The sequence below is a fragment of the Notechis scutatus genome, chromosome 1 (genome assembly GCF_049901735.1).
Source record: "Notechis scutatus isolate UNSWTSFEM ecotype Mainland chromosome 1, rNotScu1.2, whole genome shotgun sequence".
Lineage (NCBI taxonomy): Eukaryota > Metazoa > Chordata > Lepidosauria > Squamata > Elapidae > Notechis > Notechis scutatus.
The window spans coordinates 2848706-2865567 of NC_142009.1; the positions used below are offsets into that span (position 1 = coordinate 2848706).

Genomic DNA, 16862 nt, shown 5'->3' on the forward strand with positions numbered 1-16862 from the left:
GAGTTTGACTCAGCTCCAAATCTCCTCTTCCACATAAATCAAGACGGTGGTCTACAAACGGTGTGATGGAAGCTCCGGCTGTTTTTATCTGAAATGCCCCCAACCGGTTGGAGCCTCCATCCCACTTGCTGCAGTCACCATCCTGTTTTCAGCCTCTCCTGCAGACTCTCCTCTGCATTTAACAAAGGGATACAATCAAGATCAAGGGAGGGACTAATACCCCTCTATAAAGCCTGAGTAAGGCCACACCTAGAGTCCTGCTTCCAGTTTGGGTTACCACACTATAAAAAAGATGTTGAGACTCTAGGAAAAGTGCAGAGAAGAGCAACCAGGAGGATGAGGGGACTGGAGGCTAAAACATGCAATGAACGGTTGCAGGAACTGGGCCTGGCTGGTCTAGGGAAGAGAAGGACCAGGGGAGACAGGAGAGCATCTTCCAATATTTGAGGGGCTGCCCCAGAGGGGAGGAAGAGGTCAAGCTATTTTCCAAAGCCCCCAAAGGCCAGACAAGGAATAATGGATGGAAACTGAACCAGGAGAGATTCAACCTGGAAATAAGGAGAAACTTTCTGACAGTGAGAACAATCCACAAAATGGAACAAAAGTTGCCTTCGGAAGTTGTGGGAGCTTCATCCCTGGAGGCTTCCAAGAAGAGACTGGACTGCCATTGGTCAGCCATGGTGTAGGGTCTCTTGCCTGGGTTGGACTGGATGACCTCCAAGGTCCCTTCCAACTCTGTTATTCTGTTATTATTCTGTTATCCAGAAGTTGTGGGAGCTTCATCCCTGGAGACTTTCAAGAAGAGTTTGGACTCCCATCTGTCAGAAGCGGTGTAGGGTCTCCTGCTTGGGCAGGGGGTGGTTGGACTAGATGACCTCCAAGGTCCCTTCCCACTCTGATTAACTGTTATCTGTTATCATCTCCCCCCTCTAATACACACACACACACACACACACACTTTCTCTCTCTCTCCTGCTTTCTTTCCCTCTCTCTTTTTCCAGCCGTTACATATTCTACTTCCATTTTTACCTCCTTTTGGGTTGGTTTAACAAGAGCCGCTGCCACCCCTTCTGAACAAAGGCTTAACTCCCTATTCCAAAATTAGACTTTTAATTTAAAAGTGCCATCAACAACTGCACAGGACACCCAGATAAGGATGACAGGCGGCCAACATTTCCTGGGTCTGCTGCCCGACCAGGAGAAAACAACCTTTGCTGGTGTGATGGATGTTTGTTTAGCAATGCCTAACTTTATTGCTAAGAATAAAAAGGGCTAACCAGGACCTCGTGGTATGACGTCAGCCCTCCAGTTAGTAACATGCACACACGACAAGAACACATTTTCTTGTTCACTTTCCCTGGGCGAGCTTTTTTATGAGCATGCAAAAAAGAAAAAAGAAAGAAAGAAAAAGAAAAGAAAAGAAAGAAAGAAAAATAGTCCCGCAAACTGTGATGGCTCGGTTGTTGAGAACAGGGTAAATAGGAACATGAGAGAGGTTTTCCTATGTCTGTCTGTGTGTGTGTGAGTTGCCATGGAGGTTGCAAACTAATTTTTAATTTCTGGGGAGTTGAGGTTAGGTCAAGAATAAACCAGCAAACTCCACACACACACTTTCTTCCCTGTTGTTCAACTGTTTGCTTTTCCCTTTTACTGATGAGGCCACGAGCAAATAGCGAAGCTGGGAAGATGGAAAGTTATTTACTCCTCCAATTTAACGAGGATACTTTGGGTCTTGTAAATACCGAGTTCTTTGCACGCTGTTTTGTTTTGTTTTATTTTAGAGGCAAGCACCCACAAGGGCTAAAATCCACAGCCTTAAACAGAATTTAAATTAGAAAAAAAGGAAGGTGGGGATTGCCAGGAGAGGAAGGGTGTGCCAGGGACCGTTTGCAGGATCTCTCTGGTGTTCCGCAGCTAAGATGGAGTTTGGAGTTGAGGACGGGTTGGTAAAGATTATAGACAGGTCCTTCAGGATTTTGGTAAGCCAACCATGGGAATAAAAGTTGGGATGGAACTACGGAAAGGGGGCATCACTCAGGCCGGTCTAAACAGGCTGAAAGATTGGAGGGAAAAAAATTCCATCTATGGTCTTCTTCTGGACCAGATGCCCTGATGCCTCCTGGTGGAGATCCCACCATCCAGACAGACCACTGATGGTGGGTCTGGAGCTTCAGTCTTTGGGTTCTGCCTTATTGACCAGGTCTGAGAGACCCAGACTGACCACTGATGGTAGATTTGGAGCTTCCCTTTGGGTTCTGCCCCACTGACCAGGTCTGAGAGACCCAGGCTGACCACTGATGGTGGGTCTGGGGCTTCAGTCTTTGGGTTCTGCCCCACTGACCAGGTCTGAGGAGACCCAGACTGACCACTGATGGTGGGTCTGGGGCTTCAGTCTTGGGTTCTGCCCCATTGACCAGGTCTGAGAGACCCAGACTGACCACTGATGGTGGGTCTGGGGCTTCAGTCTTTGGATTCTGCCTTATTGACCAGGTCTGAGAGACCCAGACTGACCACTGATGGTAGATTTGGAGCTTCCCTTTGGGTTCTGCCCCACTGACCAGGTCTGAGAGACCCAGGCTGACCACTGATGGTGGGTCTGGGGCTTCAGTCTTTAGGTTCTGCCCACTGACCAGGTCTGAGAGACCCAGACTGACCACTGATGGTGGGTATGGAGTTTCCCTTTGGGTTCTGCCCCATTGACCAGGTCTGAGAGGCCCAGACTGACCACTGATGGTGGGTCTGGGGCTTCAGTCTTTGGGTTCTGCCCCACTGACCAGGTCTGAGAGACCCAGACTGACCACTGATGGTGGGTCTGGAGCTTCAGTCTTTGGGTTCTGCCCCATTGACCAGGTCTGAGAGGCCCAGACTGACCACTGATGGTGGGTCTGGAGCTTCAGTCTTTGGGTTCTGCCCCATTGACCAGGTCTGAGGACCCAGACTGACCACTGATGGTGGGTCTGGGGCTTCAGTCTTTGGGTTCTGCCCCATTGACCAGGTCTGAGAGACCCAGACTGACCACTGATGGTGGGTCTGGGGCTTCAGTCTTTGGGTTCTGCCCCATTGACCAGGTCTGAGAGACCCAGACTGACCACTGATGGTGGGTATGGAGTTTCCCTTTGTTTTCTGCCCCACTGACCAGGTCTGAGAGACCCAGACTGACCACTGATGGTGGGTCTGGGGCTTCAGTCTTTGGGTTCTGCCCCATTGACCAGGTCTGAGAGACCCAGACTGACCACTGATGGTGGGTTTGGAGCTTCAGTCTTTGGGTTCTGCCCCATTGACCAGGTCTGAGAGACCCAGACTGACCACTGATGGTGGGTCTGGAGCTTCAGTCTTTGGGTTCTACCCCACTGACCAGGTCTGAGAGACCCAGACTGACCACCAATGGTGGGTATGGAGTTTCCCTTTGGGTTCTGCCCCATTGACTAGGACCGAGAGGCCCAGACTGACCACTGATGGTGGGTCTGGGGCTTCAGTCTTTGGGTTCTGCCCCACCAGCTAAGACATTGATGGGGCGGGGTCTTCTTCAGTTCATTCTCTGCAGCTTCGTCGCAAGCCCTCCGGAAATCCGCCTCTTTGACTACAATTACCCATACTGGACCATGGTGCTGGGCTATTGCATTGGGACTTCCTCCTTCATCTGCATCCCTGCCTACATGGTTTATCGGTTGGCAAGGACTCCGGGGACACTTAAAGAGGTAGGTTGGGCCTGTGGAGGAGGGGGCAGGTGAGGGAATTGCAGGAGGAAGACAAAGGGTGAGCTTGTCCATCAACAGACGAAGCTACCTGAGGTGGAATGCTCCACTCGGGGACTTCTCAATCTTGGCAAATTGAAGAGGGGAGGGCTTCCACTCCCAGAATCCCCCAGCCAGCCTTCTTTAAGAGGAGGGCTTCACTCCCAGAATCCCCATCCAGCCTTCTTTAAGAGGAGGGCTTCCACTCCCAGAATCCCCCAGCCAGCCTGCTTTAAGAGGGAGGGCTTCCACTCCCAGAATCCCCAGCCAGCATGCTTTAAGAGGGGAGGGCTTCCACTCCCAGAATCCCCCATCCAGCCTTCTTTAAGAGGGAGGGCTTCCACTCCCAGAATCCCCAGCCAGCCTGCTTTAAGAGGAGGGCTTCCACTCCCAGAATCCCCAGCCAGCCTGCTTTAAGATGGGGGGACTTCCACTCCCAGAATCCCCCAGCCAGCCTGCTTTAAGATGGGGACTTCCCTCCCAGAATCCCCAGCCATCCTGCTTTAAGAGGGAGGACTTCCACTCCCAGAATCCCCAGCCAGCCTGCTTTAAGATGGGGGACTTCGACTCCCAGAATCCCCCAGCCAGCCTGCTTTAAGATGGATGGACTTCCACTCCCAGAATCCCCCAGCCAGCCTGCTTTAAGATGGGGGGACTTCCACTCCCAGAATCCCCAGCCAGCCTGCTTTAAGATGGGGACTTCCCTCCCAGAATCCCCAGTCAGCCTGCTTTAAGAGAGGAGGACTTCCACTCCCAGAATCCCCCAGCCAGCCTGCTTTAAGAGGGGAGGACTTCCCTCCCAGAATCCCCCAGCCAGCCTGCTTTAAGAAGGCCCCTCCCATGCCCCCATGGGGAGGAACTGGGGGTGCCTCCTGTCCCCCTCTGGGCCCAATGTCGCTCTCTCTCTCTCTCACTGCCGTTGTCTTCGTCTCCTCCACAGCGTCTCCTGAAGAGCATCACGCCCGAAACTTCCACGGAGATTCCTTTCGATGGGATCCACATGAATGCCGTTTAGGTCACCCCCCTCATTTGGGGCATGGTGTGGGGAGAAGGAGAGGCAAGGAAAGGGGCCGAATCCTGTCCCCCCACTGTTTGCTTTCCAAAGCTCTCTTCCAAAGACGGGAATGTCCACCGGGAAATGTTCTTGGCATGGAGCAGCAAGGAAGACCGATGCGCGATTCCAGAGAAAACCACCCCCGAAGAGGACTCCCCGCTTGGCCCCCGGGCTCTTCCAAATGGCCAAAGGACTTTCTTTTGGAACACTTGAGTGCAAGTGAATATATATATATATATATATATATATATACTGGACCTGGAGCTGTCTGAATGCATGCGTGGTTTTCCCTCCGGCCTTCGTTGGGCTCTCTGTGCGAGTTAAGAGTGTCTACGTAGAGCCACCTTTGTGCCAACTTCGTCCGTTGTGACCCCTTGGTGATTAAAAAAAAACCCCTCTGTTGTGTCGTTTTTCCAAGGTGGGATGGGGGAGGGGAACCCCCTCCCCCCCCCCAAAAGCAGGAATGGTTCATCCAGGTTTGTTCATCGTGATCCTGGCTTAATCCTAGCCAAAGGACAGCTCAAACCCCTAATGTTTGGGCAGGCTGAGTTTAAGAAGGCCACCTGCCCGAAACTTCTGGAAGAGGAAGGTGGGTGGGTGGGGAATTAAATTCCCTGCAGCTGGAAAACCAAGTCTCCACAGAGACAAGCCACAAAACCCTGTGTGCGTGTGTGCGTGTGTGGTTTCGTGTGGTTTTCCTTAATTGAGGTGTGTGTGCGTGTGTGTGGATCCCACATCTGAAAGCGGTTCTGTCTAGCTTGGCTGGTTCAGGAGATCCTAAGCAAGGGGGGGGGGTTGGACTAGAAGACCTCCAAGGTCCCTTCCAACTCTTGTTATTCTATTTTATGATGGAATCCTCCTTAATCTGGACTTTTATGTTGAAGAGTCGGTTGTAATTTATTTGCAGGCTCACATCTCCCCCCCCTTCCCCCCATCGGAAGAAGGTCGGGAGTTGGAAGTGCTCAAACGGACATGGCCAGATGTTCTCTGCCCAGCTGGATATAGTTCCCTCTGTCCGCAAAATGCAGGCTGTACTTTGGGGTCCTTGGTGCACTCTGAGCTTGGTGGTTTTTCTGGCAGACGTTTCATCGCCATGCTAGGTAACATCATCAGTGCATAGATAGGAACGGGGTATTGGTCTCTGTAAGCCTTGCAAAGAGAACACTGATGATGGTACTTAGTTGGGTAATGAAATGTCTGCAAGGAAACAAGCTCAGGGAGCACCAAGGACACCACAGGTTTCCTCCTTCTCCTCCTCCTCCCTCTCCTCTCCCTCCTCCTCTCCACAAACCCCTCTCCCTTCTACCACTGATGATGTTACCTAGTTTGGTCATGAAACGTCTCCAAAAAACCCACCAAGCTCAGAGAGCAGCAACGACCCATCTATTCCTCCTCCTCCTCCTCCTCCTCCTCCTCCTCCTCCTCCTCCTCCTCCTCCTCCTCCTCCTCTCCACACATCTCCTCCCCTTCTAGCCCTGAAGATGTTCCCTTGTTGGGTTGTGAAACGTCTGCCAGAAAACCACCGAGCTCGGAGAGCACCAAGGACCCACAGTTCAACCCTGAGCTACTAACAGTCTCTACTATTGAGATACTACTTGGATGACCCGGGCCCCAAGTCCGCCTCTTCTTGCTGGAGGCCTCTTCCCCTGCGGAGGGAAGCCGCAGCAGAGGGAAGGACAAGCGTGCCCTTCCTCTCCCCGCACCCTGAGTGTGCAAGTGTGCATAGGTGTCTATTAGGCTCTTTCACGGTGGGTCTACGTCTCGTAGGAACTGCCACCATTTGCAGGAACCTGGCAGGAAAGTTTCTTCTTGATCTAACAGACGACTTTTTATTTTTAATGAGGGTTAAACTATAAACCGGTGGGACGACATGTTTAGTGTGTGTGCGTACAATATATTGTCTAAAACAAGGTGAGGAAACCTCTCTGTTACCTGTAAATCAATGAACACACAGGAAAAGTGTGAGCCGAATGTACGATGCCGTTGCCTCTTTTGAACGCGCTCCCTCGTGGGATCCTTTAATGCCGGGGTTTTCAAACTTGACAAGCTTTAAGACTTGTGGACTTCCACTCCCAGAATTCCTCCTTCTCCAGCTCAGGAATCCTGGGAGTTGAAGTCCACAAGTCTTAAACTTGCCAAGTTTGAAGACCCCCTTGCTCTAACGTCTCCAAGAAAACAGACGTCAAATGGATTTGTTAATCCGGAAGAATTGGCTTCTTCCGGGTTAGTGCAGGAGTCGGCAACCCCATGGCTCTAGAGCCACATGCGGCTCCATCGGCTGATCTCACCACTGGCTGGCCTCTCCCCCTCCCAGTCACTCCTCGCTTGGCCTGTTTTCTGTGGGAAATGGGTCCAAGTGGCTCTTTGGCGTGTTTAAGGCTGCAGAACCCCCTGGGTTAGCGGATCACTGCAGAAAAGGCTTTTAAACTAGGTTTCTCCAATCTTGGTCACTTTTAAGACTTGTAGACTTCAAACTCCCAGAATTCTGGGAGTTTGAAGTCCACAGGTCTTAAAAGCAGCCAAAGTCGAACAAACCTGGTTGAAGCCCTTCTTAAAGCCAAAGCCCACCCCCATTCCGTGCAAACCTGGAACTTGTGCGTTGTCATTTTTTTTGTACAGAGGAACAAATACATGGAGAAAAAAAACTGGAGTTTTCTTTTACAGAACAAAAGGCGCTCGATGGTGCAATAGGCCGCCTATCTTGTTATCTTACATTGCTGCTTTTCTGGAATGTGCCAAGTGGAGTGTGTGTTTTGTTTGGTGTCTCGCAACGTCCAAGTAATGTTGTAATAAAGTGAGTGTGACAATAAAATGGAAGTTGTACTCTCCGCCTTTCTGGTGACAAATGATTGACTAAAATGGAAAGATTCTGGGGGGGGAAAGGACGTGTTGGCTGAAATGAAGACAGCTGGTTGCTTGACACGTTTTAATCAATTTTAGATACTGGAAACACTTCTTTTTTAATATACCATTTCCCCCCCCCCAAAAAAATAGGACCTACCCTGAAAGTAAGTCCTAGCTCAGTGATGGCTAACCTATGACACGCGTGTCACTCGTGACAGGCCGAGGCACTTTGACTGACACGCCCGTTGGTGTGGGGAAAACCTGCACATTTAGAGGCTGCCTGTGCTCTGCTCCAATCCCTGCTCCCTGCTTGTGGCGTGGAGGCGTGGTGTCACCGCTGCCGCGAGATCTTTGCAGCAGAGAACCAGTTTTAACCACCATAAACTGAGGTTTGTCAGTTTCATTACCTCAGGAACGCTACAGGAGGAAAGGAGATCCATGAGGTTCACAGCCCTGTAAGGTGGCCTTCCGATCCCCACATCCTGCACCTGCAGCCCTGAGACCAGGGAGACGAGTTTCACAGCCCTGTGTGATCACCCCAGCCCAGTCCGTCATAAACCAAGTTATTGATATTTCTTGAAGTGACACGCGACCCGAGGAAGGCTACACTTTTTCCCGATTTTCGACACACCAAGCTGAAAAGGTTAGCCATCACTGTCCTAGCTGGATTTTTACACATGCACCCAAAATAAGCCCTAATTAAGTTCCCGCCCACTCCAGAGTGGACGGGTAAAAATTAAGCTAGGGTGGGAATGGGAGGGGTGGAGCTGCCCTACTACTTACCTTTGGACAGGTGTGGCCAGGCCTCACACACCCCAACACCTGCCTGGCCGGCCCATTTCTTCTGCAGCCAGCAAGGCTGGCAAGGCTTTCCTGAAGGCCTGTGGAGCTGATAACAAAGCTCTGGATCGATCCTGAGTTCTCTTATCGGCTGCAGAGGCCTTCAGAAAAGCCTTGCCGGCCATAGAAGAAGTTCCTGAAGGCCTCTGACCGCGAAAAGGAGGCCGCGGGCGACGCACGCAAGTGAGGTTAGTCAGTGGATGACGTCCCCCGAAAATAAGACCTGGTGCCTTTTTTGGTGGCAAAAAAATTATAAGACAGGATCTTATTTTCGGGGAAATACGACAATAGCTTTATTCAATGTTTAAACAAAAATGATAAAAGCTAAGAGAAACTGCACGTAGTCCTCAACTTACGACCAACATTGAGCCAGAAATTTGTCTTCCTAGGCAAGACAGTTGTTAAGTGAGTTGTGCCCCGTTTTACGACCTGTCTTGCCCCTGTTCTTAAGCGAATGGCTGCAGTTTGTTAAGTTAGTCACGTGGTTGCTAAGTGAATCTGGCTTCCCCGGGTTTCAAAAAGGGTAATCACATGATCCAGGAGCATCGCAGCTGTCATAAGTACATGCCAGTTTCCAAGCATTTTGAGATCCCGTGACCGAAGAGATGCTGGAACAGTTGTAAAAGTGGGGGGGGAAAACATTTTTTATTTTTTTGGGGTGAAGAAACAAGTAGAAAAATCAGGAAAATCCTTGTGGGGTGTAAAACTTTAAAAGTCCACGAAGGGGAATTTTTGCAAGGAAAGAAATCCCCTAAAATTCTAAAATTAGTAAGATTCGCCCACGCAGAGACGGATCTATTTGGGGAGTTTGCAAAAATAAAAAAATAAAATATGGTCCATGCTGTCTCCATAGTGACCAGAAAAATACAAGGGCCCTCCCTCCAAATGGCTTTCCAGGATACGGGATGTAAACACAAAGAGACTTTTCACACCAACAAAAAGATCTCTTAAGAAATTTAAACTTCGTTCGGGGAAGATAAATGCAAGATCCTACGCTTGAGGGTATTTTCCAACGTCAGACGCCGAGTCAAAAGAGAACAAGCTGCGGATTGACGACAAAGGGGTTTGTAAATGCAGAGTTTTCCAACCGTGGGCCCTTTAAGACGGGCCGGACTTCAACTCCCAGAATTCCCCAGCCATGGCTGGCTGGGGAATTCTAGGAGTTGAAGTCCGCGCGTCTTAAAATGGGGGCCAAATTTGCGGATTCTTGATTTTAATGGAAATGAGAGCTCCAAACAGTTTCTTTTAACACACAACTTGGAATTTTTTTTTGGGAAAATGTGTTCCCCCCGCCCGCACAAAGTAGCAGTGTTGATGCAACCCTTACAGAAAATGTTGTGAGTAAGTGAGCCAGGAAGGGAGTTTGGCTGGAAGCGCATTATGAAACCATGGCCAGTTGCCAGGTTTCTCTTGATAAGATGGAGATTTACAGCAGATTTATACTCTTGGCACGAGATCTGATCCAGAAAAGCTGACACACAGCAGGAAATTCCCTAGTTTATGGCCCACATTTTTTGATTTGGCTCGAGGTATGTATGTTCACAGAAGAGAGTATTTGCAGTTCAAGGTTGAACTGGGTGCTCTCTTGACTGTGGTGGTTTCCTTGCAGATGTTTCATGACGCAACTAGGTAACATGATCAGTGCTGGAAGGAAGGAAGGAAGGAAGGAAGGAAGGAAGGAAGGAAGGAAGGAAGGAAGGAAGGAAGGAAGGAAGGAAGGAAGGAGGAGGAAGGAAGGAGAAGGAAGGAAGGAAGGAAGGAAGGGAGGGAGGGAGGAGGGAGGGAAGGAAGGAAGGGAAGGGAAGAGAAGGAAGGAAGGAAGGAAGGAAGGAAGGAAGGAAGGAAGAGAGAGAGAATAGGAAGATAGTTGGGTCCTTGGTGCTCTCTGAGCTGGGTGGTTTTCTTGCAGATGTTTCATGATGCAACTAGGTAACATGATCAGTGCTAGAAGGAAGGAAGGAAGGAAGGAAGGAGGGAGGAAGGAGAGAGAGAATAGGAAGATAGTTGGGTCCTTGGTGCTCTCTTGACTGTGGTGGTTTCCTTGCAGATGTTTCATGACGCAACTAGGTAACATGATCAGTGCTAGAAGGAAGGAAGGAAGGGAGGGAGGGAGGGAGGGGGAGGAAGGAAGGAAGGAAAGAAGGAAGGAAGGAAGGAAGGAGAAGGAAGGAAGGAAGGAAGGGAGGGAGGGAGGGAGGGAGGGAGGGAGGAGGGAGGGAGGAAGGAAGGAAGGAAGGAAGGAGAATAGGAAGATAATTGGGTCCTTGGTGCTCTCTGAGGCTGGGTGGTTTTCTTGCAGACATTTCATAACCCAACTAAGTAACATCATCAGGAAGGAAGGAAGGAAGGAAGGAAGGAAGGAAGGAAGGGAGGGAGGGAGGAGGGAGGGAGGGAGGGAGGGAGGGAGGAAGGAAGGAAGGAAGGAAGGAAGGAAGGAAGGAAGGAAGGAAGGAAGGAAGGAAGGAAGGAAGGAAGGAAGGAAGGAAGGAAGGGAGGGAGGAAGGAAGAGAAGGAAGGAAGGAAGGAAGGAAGGGAGGGAGGGAGGGAGGGAGGGAAGGAAGGGAAGGGAAGGAAGAGAAGGAAGGAAGGAAGGAAGGAAGGAAGGAAGGAAGGAGAGAGAGAGAATAGGAAGATAGTTGGGTCCTTGGTGCTCTCTGAGCTGGGTGGTTTTCTTGCAGATGTTTCATGATGCAACTAGGTAACATGATCAGTGCTAGAAGGAAGGAAGGAAGGAAGGAAGGGAGGGAGGAAGGAGAGAGAGAGAATAGGAAGATAGTTGGGTCCTTGGTGCTCTCTTGACTGTGGTGGTTTCCTTGCAGATGTTTCATGACGCAACTAGGTAACATGATCAGTGCTAGAAGGAAGGAAGGAAGGGGAGGGAGGGAGGGAGGGAGGAAGGAAGGAAGGAAGAGAAGGAAGGAAGGAAGGAGAAGGAAGGAAGGAAGGAAGGGAGGGAGGGAGGGAGGGAGGGAGGGAGGGAGGGAGGAAGAAGGAAGGAAGGAAGGAAGGAAGGAGAATAGGAAGATAATTGGGTCCTTGGTGCTCTCTGAGCTGGGTGGTTTTCTTGCAGACATTTCATAACCCAACTAAGTAACATCATCAGGGAAGGAAGGAAGGAAGGAAGGAAGGAAGGAAGGAAGGGAGGGAGGGAGGGAGGGAGGGAGGGAGGGAGGGAGGGAGGAAGGAAGGAAGGAAGGAAGGAAGGAAGGAAGGAAGGAAGGAAGGAAGGAAGGAAGGAAGGAAGGAAGGAGAATAGGAAGATAGTTGGGTCCTTGGTGCTCTCTGATCCTGGTTGTTTTCTTGCAAACATTTCATGACCCAACTAGGTAACATCATCACTGTTAGAAGGAAGAATGTGCTTTTCTGAGTGGAGGAGGAGGAAGAGGAGGAGGAGGAAGAGGAGGAGGAGAAGGAAGAGGAGGAGGAGGAGGAGGACTGGTGTAGGGTCTTTGGTGCGCTTCCTGATTTCCAAACCAGGTAACATCATCAGGGCTAGTGTATTTTGTATTCTACTGCACTGGAAAAAGTTGGAAGTCACTGCTATTTCCCCCGCCTCTTACTTTTGCCCCTTTTCCCTTCTTTTCCTTCCCTGATTCTCCTTGTTTCTATCTGTATTTTATCTTACAATAGGAAGGAAGGAAGGAAGGAAGGAAGGAAGGAAGGAAGGAAGGAAGGAAGGAAGGAAAGGAAGGATGTAAGGAAGGGAGGGGAAGATAGTTGGGTCCTTGGTGCTCTCTGAGCTGGGTGGTTTTCTTGCAGATGTTTCATGACGCAACTAGGTAACATGATCAGTGCTAGAAGGAAGGAAGGAAGGGAGGGAGGGAGGGAGGGAGGGAGGGAGGGAGGAAGGAAGGAAGGGAAGAGAAGGAAGGAAGGAAGGAGAAGGAAGGAAGGAAGGAAGGAAGGAAGGAAGGAAGGAAGGAAGGAAGGAAGGAAGGAAGGAAGGAAGGAAAGGAAGGATGTAAGGAAGGGAGGGGAAGATAGTTGGGTCCTTGGTGCTCTCTGCGGTTGTTTTCTTGCAGATGTTTCATGACCCAAGGAGGTAACATCATCAGGGAAGGAAGGAAGGAAGGAAGGAAGGAAGGAAGGAAGGAAGGAAGGAAGGAAGGAAGGAAGGAAGGAAGGAAGGAAGGAAGGAAGGAAGGAAGGAAGAAGAGGAAGATAGTTGGGTCCTTGGTGCTCTCTGAGCTGGGTTGTTTTCTTGCAGACGTTTCATGACCCAACTAGGTAACATCATCAGGGAAGGAAGGAAGGAAGGAAGGAAGGAAGGAAGGAAGGAAGGAAGGAAGAAGAGGAAGATAATTGGGTCCTTGGTGCTCTCTGAACTGGGTTCTTTTCTTGCAGACGTTTCATGACCCAACTAGGTAACATCATCAATGCTACAAAGGAGGGAGGTTGCAAAGAGAAAGGGGGGGAGGAGGGGGAGGAGACTTCCTTGGTTCTCTCTCAGCTTGGTTGTTTTCTGGCAGACATTTCATTATCAAACGAGGGCCGTGGCGAACCTGTGGCCTGTGTCCTGGAAGTGCCATGCAGAGCCATTTCTGCCAGCAGGTGAGCCGTCGTCCCAGATCAGGTGCATTGCACATGCACATAGGTGCAGTGTGTGGCCCACGGGGTGGGTGGGTGGTAGGGTGTGGTAGGGTGGCCTAGAGGCAGAGCTCTCGCCTCACAATCAGGAGGCTGTGAGTTCGATCCTAAGCGGAGGCCGATATGTTTTCTCTCTGGGCACGATGAGAATTTATCTGCTGAACAAAACTCCGTATTGGCAACAGGAAAGGCCTCTGGCCAGGAAATACTCTGGCTACCTCCATTCAGTTGCCCAGACGCCACCCTGCAAGGGATGGGGGATTTCCTCAAATTCACACTTTAGGACCTAGAAATAACAAAGTTGAACTAAGATTTAGCACGGATTAAAAAAAAAAAACCAATGGAGCCTAAAATAATTCTTTTTTTGTTTTATTTTCCACTTTATTTTGCTGGCTCTGGAACGCCAGACGGAAACTCCTACTAATCTTTTTACAACTGCATTTAAAACAAAACAAAAAACCAAACCAAGATTATCCCTGATCTTGTATCATCTGCATGCGTTCCTTCCTCAAATTTGTGGAACTTGAGGAAATGTCTCGGAGGGTCTTTCGGCCCAGGCCGAGCCTCAAAAGCTCTCCAGCCCAGCAGATTCCCCAGCTAAAACGAAAGGCGGCTCCCTCCGAGAATCGGCCCTTTCGCTTCTCGCATCCAGAACCTTTTGAAATAAATAGCCCGGTCTTCCCTCTACTCGGAAGGCCCTGAGATCCGCAACCAAAGTCCTTCCTGCAATCCCACCACCTAATCTTCCTCTTTTTCCACGTAGGGTTTGGTGCCGACGCGGGCCATTTGCCGAGAGAGGTAACGGTCTCGGGCGGACGAGACAGTCTCCTCATTGCTGCGCTTAGCAAATTTGTTGAGTTTCTCGGCCGGCTTCTCTGGGGTCTCTTTGCTCTCTTCTGAAGCCTCTTGGGTCAACTCAGGGGATTTGTCTGGACTGGGAAGGTTCCCCCCTTGAGGTTGGGGGTCTTCTTGAGCCACGGAGCCCGAGTTGCGTTTCCTTGCGTGTTTCAGCTTCTCGTCTCGGTCTGCATCCCTTCCCCGTCCTTTTTCCCTGTCTCCATCTCGGTCTTTCTCTCTGGCCCGATGTTCCTTCTTGTCTCTTCCTCTCCTCTGGTCTCGCTTCTCTTCCTCCTCCTCTTCCTCCTCCCAGTCCTTCCTCCTGTGTCTGTCTTCTCGGTCTTCTCGCCTCCTGTGATGGCCCTCGGTCCGGCTTCGCTCGTCCTTTCCGTGTCTCCTCTGGCTATTCCTTTCGTCATGCTGGGGAGCTTCGTCCCTTCGGCGGTCTCGCTTCTCCACTGGAGGGGAATGTGGAGGTCTTTCCTCGCTGGGAGATCTGGAGTCCCTCGGGTTTTGCTTCAATTGGCGACCACGAAGGGACCCATCACCTGCCCCAGAAGTCTTCAGCTCGCCGCCTCTCTCTGGGACTCCCTCGGCTACCGTCTCCTCTTCATCACTGCTATCACTTTGCAAGTCACTGTCTGCATCCTGGTTCTCTTCTCCCTTCCCAGGAAGGCGAGTTCTCGTTTTGTCTTCCACACTTTGATGGGACCCTGTCGGCTTCTCGGGGAGGTCTTCTCCTTTGAACCTAAAGGTCATTTGGAGACAAAATAATCCGTACACATTAATTCTCTATAAATACAGGTAGTCCTCCACTTACACCAGTTCGTTTAGTGACCAAAGTTACAACGGCACTGGAAAAAAAGGATCCTTTTTCACACTTAGGACCGCTGCAGCATCCCTATGGTCATGTGGTCAAAATTCAGATGCTTGGCAACCGACTCACATTTATGACGGTTGCAGTGTCCCATAGTAATGTCACTTTTGTGACTTTCTGATGAGCAAAATCCATGGGGGAAGCCAAATTCACTTAACAGTGTTACTAATTTAACAATTGCAATGATTCACTTAACAACAGCGGCAAGAAAGGTTGTAAAAAGGGGGCAAAACTCAATACGTCTCACTTAGCGACAGAAATGTTGGGCTCAATTGTGGTCGTTACCTGTTGAGAATATCCGTGAAAGTACACATATCTCTTTGTAGGCATCACATTTTTAACAAGAATACAGGTGGTCCTTGGTTTACGACCACAATTGAGCCTGAAATTTCTGTTGCTAAGCGAGACAGTTGTTAAGCGAGTTTTGCCCCATATTATGACTTTTGTTGCCATAGTTGTTAGACCCAACTAGGTAACATCATCAGTGCTAGAAGGGAGTGTCGGTTACACACTCTCTCTTTATATACAAGTAGTGTCATGCCCCTGTTGAAAACTGATTCCAAGGGGGAGGTTGAGCAGCTGACAGGAAGTGGGAGTGTGGCTCCGGTGGCTGTGGAAGAAACTGGGGAAGGGCACAGTCCGGCTGGGCATTCAGAGGAAGATCCAGGCCCGACCCTCTCTTCATCCTAGGGCACACAGGGAGGAACAGATAAGGGAGCAACATGGCTTGCGGGGGAGGAAAGGGCCCTGATTCCCTTCATTAGCTGTAGCTGGGAAAACAGGATTTAAAAAGGGTGTTTGCACACAGCTCCTTGCTGGAAGCAAAGCGTGCATTATCTTTGTCAAGTTTATCTGGGTTCTGGCGTCCTCCCAGCTGTGTGTCTTTCCTTATCTTTTGGAAGTCTGCAATTCCTTATCCTGCCCTCTCTCGTTAATGGCTGCAGCGTGGTTTGTGCTGGTTTTTATTTATAATTTAGATGTACTTTGGGTTCAGACTGAATTTCTCCCTTTAAAAACTGTTCTTGGGAGAGTTTTTTTTTTCTCCAGCTGATGATAACTGGACATTGGGGGCCAAGTTGGAGGAATTAAAGACTTTACCTACTTTTGGGACTTTGTTGCTTTTGTGCCACGGCCCTTTGGGTCATCACAAGTTGCTTGCACCTACAGTGCTGGTGGAAATGTTGTTCCCTTCCTTTGAGGTTCCTTCATTAGGCTATTGTTTACTGTAGCCCCTGTACATAAGCAGAGAGCAAACTCCACTCCCTTCCAGCACTGATGAAGTTACTTTTCTCTCCTTGATTAGTTTCTATCCGTTGATTCTTCTCCTGCCTTCAGGGGCTTTGGAAAATAAGCTGACCCCCTCCTCTTTGGGGCAGCCCCTCAAATATCAGAAAACTGCTATCACGCCATCCCTCGTCCTTCTCGTCATTTAATGAGACATAGCCATTTTCAGCAACCATTCTTCATTTTTAGCCTTTAGTCCCCTGATTATCTTTGTTGCTCTTCTCTGCACTCTTTCTAGAGTCTCATCATCTTTTTTATATGGTGGCACCCACTGTTAGGAAATTCCAGGAAATTCCTGTTTCCTTAATTCCAAGTTGCTTCTCTCCTTGATTAGTTTCCATCTGTTGCTTCTTATCCTGCTTTCTGGTGCTTTGCAGAATAGGCTGACCCCCTCGTTTTGGGCAGCCCTTCAAGTATTGGAAGACTGCTATCATGTCCTCCCCTAGTCCTTCTTTTCATTAAGTAGACCTCTATTTTAAAGTAGAGTCTTGGTGGACAACCAATTAAATATGAGCCAACATTGTGCGGTGGCAGCCAAAAAAGCCAATGCAATCCTAAGCTGCATTAACAAAGGAATACGATCAAGATCAAGGGAGGTACTAATACCACTTAGTAAGGCCACACCTAGAGTCCTGCATCCAATTTTGGTCACCACATTATGAAAAAGATGTTGAGACTCTGGAAAGAGTGCAAAGAAGAGCAACCAGGATGATTTGGGGACTGTAGGATGAAACATGAAGAACGGTTGCAGGAACTGGGCCTGGCTAGTCTAGTCGTATCTATCTATCTATCTATCTATCTATCT

The 16862-nt window shown here is 49.6% G+C and overlaps 2 protein-coding genes across 3 annotated transcripts in view; one reads left to right on the top strand and one right to left on the bottom strand.

Moving 5' to 3' along the window:
• Positions 1-4926, top strand: part of SLC6A4 (solute carrier family 6 member 4) — a 61023-nt gene extending 56097 nt beyond the window's left edge. For both annotated transcript variants that reach the window (XM_087955800.1, XM_087955802.1), the window contains 2 exons: positions 3531-3698; positions 4675-4926. In XM_087955800.1, coding sequence (XP_087811926.1) covers positions 3531-3698; positions 4675-4749 — 243 coding nt within the window. In that variant the 3' untranslated portion in view covers positions 4750-4926. The remainder of the gene's footprint in view (positions 1-3530; positions 3699-4674) is intronic.
• Positions 4927-13418: 8492 nt separating this feature from the next.
• NSRP1 (nuclear speckle splicing regulatory protein 1) overlaps positions 13419-16862 on the bottom strand; it is a 39995-nt gene continuing 36551 nt past the window's right edge. The window contains exon 7 of the mRNA XM_087955817.1: positions 13419-14644. Coding sequence (XP_087811943.1) covers positions 13798-14644 — 847 coding nt within the window. The 3' untranslated portion in view covers positions 13419-13797. The remainder of the gene's footprint in view (positions 14645-16862) is intronic.